The sequence below is a fragment of the Pundamilia nyererei genome, unplaced genomic scaffold (assembly GCF_000239375.1).
Source record: "Pundamilia nyererei isolate P.nyererei 1_Seehausen unplaced genomic scaffold, PunNye1.0 scaffold00014, whole genome shotgun sequence".
NCBI classification, from domain to species: domain Eukaryota; kingdom Metazoa; phylum Chordata; class Actinopteri; order Cichliformes; family Cichlidae; genus Pundamilia; species Pundamilia nyererei.
The window spans coordinates 1210328-1217753 of NW_005187415.1; the positions used below are offsets into that span (position 1 = coordinate 1210328).

Here is a 7426-nt window from a genome sequence, read left to right on the forward strand (position 1 = left end):
ACACACACACACACACACACACACACACACACACACACACACACACACTCATTTAATCTGTCAGCAACCAACTAGTGACTTGCTGCACCTTGTAAAGAGAATGTTTGACGGGCAAATATGGCTTATGTTTAAAGGCAGCGTGTATTTTTTAAACACTTGCCTACTTTATTTAACAACCCAAAAAGTTTTATTTATTTATTTTTTCCGCCTAAGTTGGCCTCTCTGCAACATTACACAGTGAGGCTACCTTTCCTAGCTAGCATGATTATGTTACGTTTTTAAAACTATATAGCAATGCTACTTTTATTAACCTGCGTGGTTATGCTGCATTTCCAAAACTATATATGCAACTACTTTTTATCACTGTATCGAGCATGGTTGTGTTACACCTCCAACTCAATACCGAGGCTACTTTTTGCTAGCTAGCATGATTAGGCTACACCTTTTAAACTATATAGCGCAGCTACCTTTACTGGCTACCACGGTTATGCTACACCTATATGTAATATGAACTTGAACTCTCCTCAGTGCCTGTTCTTTGCTAGAGCTGATTGACTACAAAGGAACATATAATGAATAAAATTTTATACAATAACTCTGTTATTTTTGTCACATTAAGAGCTAGCTACTTAAAGAAGCATTTCCAAATTCTCTTCATTTCCTTATGACACCATAGCTTTTGACCATTAGCCAAAATTAATAAAATAAAATAAGATCAATGTTATGAGTCAGAATGTCAATGGAAACAGTAAAATAATCACTTCTTCTTATGTAGCCTTTTTTTGAGCACATGACAATACTTGAAAGTCCATTTAGAGCTTTGCAGGCTTATGGATCTCTTGAGTTTTGGTTTTACTTGCAGCTTTATAAAACCACCTCTTCTATCATCGAATTTTAAAACTGGATTTATTTAGTCGAGATGTGGCACAGGAAATCTTTAAAGGATATAATACATGACATGAAGACCTTGGTGATAAGTACCTGCACAACAAATTTGACCCATTCAAGCCTGATCTCCCTTTCTAAGAACCTCATTCGTAATCAGCCTTTTACTTTGCCTGCAAGGTTGGAGCTGCAAATGTTTTGTTATGGCAATATTAGTTAGGTTGCCCATTTCTTTATTTACAGTTTAAAAATGACTTAAGCTTTGTGTGAAGTGTGAAATAGGCTCTGGCAAACACTCAAAATTTCTAATAGCTGCAGCACTTTATAAAAAAAAATATTCTGAAAGACTAAACGGAAAATTTCAGACCCTTTCACTGTGCGCTGTGATACACAGACGCTCGGGCCAAATAGCTGCGAAACATCAATGTGAATCAAACTGCATTAGTTTTCTCAATGAGGGATCAATTTCACGGCTTGTCGAGCAAATTACAGAGAAATATGACAAATATTCCTGTAATAAAACATCTGCTTGATCTCCTTAGCTTGTGCTTTTATTCCCTTTTCCCTGTACTTTGTTGTTATCTAGTCACTTCAGGTTCACAGGACTTTTATCCACTTGCCAGTCTGACCTTCGCACTCCTTTTTCCCGTTTGCTTGTGATGATTTATACATAGTGTTTGAAGGCTGTTTTGTTCTTGCATTCATTTTTCTTGGGGAGTAAGCGAAATGCATAAGTACCAACAAACGTATTAAAGACCAACTATTTAAAGGTACTTTTACTGTTGCTTTATGAGCCTTAGGCCATTTTGACTGTGTGCTTTTTCTTCTATTCCTCAGGACAACTATACATTTGCTCAGCCAGGCATCCAGAAAAAAGTCAAGGCCCTAGAGGAGCTGGTCAGCAGGATTGATGGTGAGTCATCTGCCTGGCTTCCATCCGTCCATTCATTCATTCACCCATCCATAAAGTACTTTCTGTTCACTGCTCTTCTGTTCCGATTTAATTTCTACTTACCTGTTCTTGCTTTTCTGATTGTTTAAGTTCTTTTCCTTTCCATTGCTTCCTATATTACCCACTTTTTTTTACATTTAACATTTTCATGTAAAACACGAAAAATACATAGTGTGTTCCACAATCATTCTATTTTTCTTTGTAATAGTCAGCATATAAAGGACTGATCGAGCGAGCCACAATGACATTTTTGAAGCCTTATCATTAGCATTATAGCCTGGACCTGATCATTTTTCAGAGTGAGGGTAAGATGTTATCTCAGTTAGCAAGTTACAGCCACAGACTGGACATAAACAACTGCTAATTAAAAAAAACAAAACATACATTATGATAATTTAATTCACCAACACCAAAGCACAAACTTATGGGACCATCTGGACCTCACAGTAAGCCATCTTTATCCTGGTACCAAGCTGTAAACATCCTGTTTTCAAGCTCGAGACCAGTCTTTTAACGTTAGGAACCAGCCTCGAGGGGCCATTGGAGGAACTGCAGTTTCTTGCATTCAAGTGTTGGTTTCATTGTTCAGCTCCAGAAGTTTCTGCTTGGGGAAAATGGAGGGAGAATATGAAGAAAATGTTGTTTATTATGTGTTTTCATCTGTTTTTCTTGTTTGTTTGCTTTTGGAAATGTATTGTTCTTATCTAGAAGCCGTTTCTAGTCCAGCCAGGGAAATCTTAACTTTGTATATTTATGTACATTTTATATATTAAGACTATTGAGTATATTGGCTTCTGCATTCCCCCTCTAATAACATTAACCAAGTCATTAACTTCAAGTACCCTAGTAGGACTTTACTGTATGCATATAAATATCTGCTTGTTGCAGAGAGGAGGTGGAAGTGGGAGTAATTGGACTGATTTGACACTCTGCAAGGCACCGCAAATGTAAAATGAATAAAGAGAGAAAGCAAAAATAACTCAGCATGCCCTTAATGAGCCCACCCCCCAACTTTGACTTAACACTTAAACTCTTTGTTTTTAAAAAAAAAATGTATGTGTTAGAACTGTATATATTACACACCAGCCAGTTACATTTGCTTTCACACCTTAATTCTTCCAGGCTTATCGTCACTTTCTAATGACATGACATGAGAATTGTCTCTCGCTAATTTTCATTCCACTCGGCTGTCTGGAAACGCGTACGTGCTAGTGACTAATAGCACAAACCAGAGGCCTGCTGAGGCCTGGAAGTTAATGTATGCACACCGAGTGTACTCATACGCAGCTCAGTGACATTTCACACATGCTCTCAACTCGGTGTTAATTAGCAAAGCTACTTTTCCCTCTCTGGTCCCGTTGTCTTTTCCATTTTGTCCAAACAGTACACATGTCACCTGGTTTGAAGTAGTTTTCCATCCAAACTTTGTCACTTAAAACTCGTGCGAGGTTTGCAGCAGCCCCACGATGCATTGTGCAAAACAAGGGCTTATCAAAGCAGGCTTTTGTACAATGGTCATGTTCCCGGCTAACCTTGGTGCCGTCCCACCACCCTGTCACCCGCTCTGTCAGCCACAGGGAGGGGAGGACTCATCCTCTGCATCCAAATGGATGGAGGGTGTGTGTTTGTGAGCGCGTGTTTGTGTGTGCGCAGGAATGTGAATGTCAGAAAAAGTTAGCGAGCAAATGCAGGCCTGTCTGTTTGCATGTGTGATTGTGACAGAAGAGGTCCGTTGAAGAGCATGCACGTACGACGGTTGGTGTGTGTTTAAAAAAAAATAAATTGTGCGTACACTTGTGTTTGTGTTTGAGTGAAATACACAGACACACACACGGGAAGGGAAAAAAGAAGAAGAAAAGTCCTCCACCTCATCCGCAGTCCACTTCACCCCACCCCCACCCCACAACAGCAACGACATAAAAAAAATGACTCGACATCTTTACTGTATCTTTTTCCATAAGTGCCCTGTCATCATAGTGGGGGCAGAGAAATTTTATACCTCGCTAGGTTGACATTACCAGCTCTAATGAGATCACAGATAGCTTTTATCTTGTGTTACGGGATTGTTTTTCGCCCTGCTGTTGACATACCATCTGTTTTGAGAACAATAGCCTCTCATCGTTTCCAAAATGACCTATCAGCGCTTATCAGATGCAGGTTTATCCAGAGTGGTGTGTATTTTGATAGTGGGGTGGGGTCTTGTCTTATCCTAGTCCAGTGGTTCCCAAACTTTTTTTGCTAGGCCCCCCTTTGTTTTACAAGAAAAATGTTCCCATGTGCAAAAAGGGCTTTTTCTGTCCCTGCCTTTCAGAATAAAAGCCTCAGATTGCTACATAGTTTGTTTGCTGTCCTCCAGAAGAGGGAAAAGGAACTTAGTTAATACGCAACTGAAGAACATCTTACACAAATATGGTGAAGTAATTCATGAATAAATATTAATATAAATATTTTAGAATATTTCTGCAATTAGAAAAAAGTTAGAAACACAAAGCAGAGTTCTCTAAAACAAAAGAAACAAACCTTCATAGTTCATTAGAAGAAGACAAGCCTACATTTGTATGCAGCACTGTTATCGACTTAATCAGCCAGACTTCCTTTTTTAATCTTTTGCACAAAGAGGAGCACAGCTATCCATCCATCCTTTTTCTCTCACTTATCCTTATGTTAATTAAAATGAAATATTTGTATTAATGTCAGGTAAGAATAACTTTAAAGCAACACCTCTAAGAAAAAGATTCATTTTAGTGATGGAGATGATTGAAAGTTTTAGCGGATATGGATCTTGCAACTATAATTTTCACTGTTAATGCTATTGTGAACTAATATCTTAGTGGGTCCAATGGAGAAAAACACTTATAAAGGGGTCGAAATTAAGCCTGGTCTAATGGAGGTTAGATATTGTTCATAACTATATTTCAGACATATTTGAAGAACAATTTCAGTTAATAATTCACATTTTTACCACTCAAAGTATTTGAAAAACCATGTACTGACATTTAGAGGAATTTGCTGTATGTGGCTAACTCTAGTAGCTGCTACCATTAGCTAGTTCCTCACCAGGAGCCTATGCTAAATGCAGCTGCACTGCTCCCTTTGCGTGGGGTTATGCCAGTTTGCTCTCACATAACTGTCTGCCATTCTTTCTTATTGTGTTTCTTGCTAATTTTAAAACGAATTGCTTTGGCTTCAGAAACATCTGAGATCAAACCGTTAACCAGTGAGGGCAAGAATAATTAGTTACAGAGTTACAGAGAGTGCAGTGTTTCATGACTTTCATAAGACAAACTGAGTAAACGGTAAGTCATAATAAAATTACCTTCTCTTCTAAGCAGAAGAAGGAGGTGAAGTGACCAAAAAAAGTGAAATGGCAGTCGCTAAAGGAGAGGCAAGAATACTGTGATCAAACGACGTGTGTGTGTGCGTGTGCGTGTGCGTGTGCGTGTGGATACTCTATTCCTGTGAGGTTTGTGTTTAATTACAGTGACACAAATTTAATCCCAGAGAGGAACAAATGGTTCTGGATTTGTGCCAGGAAGCCCCGGCCTGTCCTCAACATTTGGTCGATTTAGCGACGCTAATCTTTGGTGTTCACCCAAAGAAATCCCCAAAAATGCTATTTCAACATCGTGACTGCATTCAGTATATTACAGACCTGGACAGACATGGATATTAAAACCACTCAAATAATCTTTTTTGTTCTCCATGCACTTTATTTCTCAGTACAGTATAAGCTCATATTGAACTTGAAGTAGGGAGACCAAAAACAAACTGCAAGCACTTGTTAAAAATGAAAGATGTTTATTACTTTGCTTCTTTACTTGGATTCGTGGAGTTGAAAGAGCTGTTGACATCGTTTCTAATCTTTTACTTCGAGACGCCTTCATTTCTGCCTCTGCCTCTGCCTGCCCGTCCCTCGGTCGCTCCTCCTCTGTAATTATCCTACTTTTAATAAGTGACGCTAACTCCCATTAGCCTTGCTTAACGCTAGCACATGTTCCTCCTCAAAAGAACAGCCAGTCTGTCAGCATGTAATGTTTTTCTGATCTCTTTATCGCTCCCTTATCTCTGTCTGTGTATTTGTTACATGCAAGTGCATTAGCGCGAGTTCATCAACATGCAAATTGCTAAAAGGTGAATTTATTTATGCAAATGAGGGGATGTACTTGCAGCATGCGTGCCTGACTTTAGTAGAAAGGCTGGTAGCTGCACTGTGAGACTGTATTGCATAATGAGAAGCGAGGAAAGCTGTTCTCATATGTTTGGGGGAAAAAAATCCTTAGCTAATTTGGCTTTCTTGTGCGGTAGTTTTGTTTTAGTATTTTATGTTCCCAAGATTTAAGTGTTTTTTTTTTAAACTGCAGCAGTATGTTTGGCTTCCTTTTGTTTCCCCCCTCGTCAACCAAAGGCCCCCACCTCCCGTTTATTTTTTTTTACGCCTTATGTTCAGGCCAACTGTGATGCCATTTAACCTGATTTTTTTTCTTTTTGTTTGCTTGTTTGTTTCATATCTTCCCACACAGTCCTCCACAACCCCCAGATACTATCATTTGCAAGTTTCCTAACATTTTCTTTTTCAAACAATTCACAGATTTCTTCACCACAGTCGTTTCAGACCCTTCTTATCCAAAGCCTTACCGCCACGGTGCAAATCTGCTATCACATTGGTCACTTGTGTTTTCAACTTTTGAGGGCACAAGGTGGAATTTTTGCATATTACGTGGCCTTTCTTTTATGTGAAATAAAAGGGAAAATAAAAGTCTGCTCTCGCTGTGCTTTGTGCTGATTAAACTTTTTCATTTTATAGAGCTGCGTCGTGCAGGAGAGCGTCAGAGTGTCTGTGTAACAGTTAAACAAATAAAGTGGGATTTGGGGAAGCTAGAGACACACACAACAGTCAAGATGTGTACACACAGCATGTCCATCTAATTAGTTTACTCCCTGCAGAAGGAACCAAGCCTGTGTCTGAAGTAAATAAATCTTAACTCCTTTATACTTAGATACAACTTCACTGCATGCCATTTTAAGATGAGATAAGATATGAGATACTTCAAACCATATTTGGGCAACTACTTTACATTTTTTAATTCTGTTACAGCAGTTAAAGTAATATTTAAAAAAAAAATTCATCTGTCCTTCTGGCAGCAGAGCTGAATCAGTCTGCTAGAGAAAGTGGGCCAGAGGGTGGTCAGGATTATCCGTGATGGATAACAGTCATTTCAGTGACCTCCTCTCCACCACAGCTTTAAAAGTGCACAGTTGGCAGCCAATCGCAGAGCAGCCTTCCTAATCATTTTATCAGTCTGCCAGTGTCACCTGCTCCAATGCTGCTCCCCACAGCAGACCCAGTCCGCGGCATTTGCCTAACTGTTGTTTTTTTTTTCCCAGCTTTGTAGTTTACATCTGTTTGAGCGAATTATGCCACCCGAGCAGAGTTTACTAGTGAAAAGCCCATCACTCTTAATTTGAAAGTTCAGTTGATGCCTTTCAGTCCTCTTTGTGTTTTCCTCACTATCTGGGCAGGTTGCTATTCTAGCAGTTCCTCATATGATTCAGTTATCTCTCTCTCTTTCTATTCTCTCTTTCCTGGGT

General features: G+C 39.2%; 1 protein-coding gene across 2 annotated transcripts in view; it reads left to right on the forward strand.

Annotated features, from left to right (window-relative positions):
• Positions 1-7426, forward strand: part of tbc1d22a (TBC1 domain family, member 22a) — a 159499-nt gene that overhangs the window by 106115 nt on the left and 45958 nt on the right. For both annotated transcript variants that reach the window (XM_005725117.2, XM_005725116.2), the window contains exon 11: positions 1723-1798. In XM_005725117.2, the coding sequence (XP_005725174.1) occupies positions 1723-1798 (76 nt within the window). The remainder of the gene's footprint in view (positions 1-1722; positions 1799-7426) is intronic.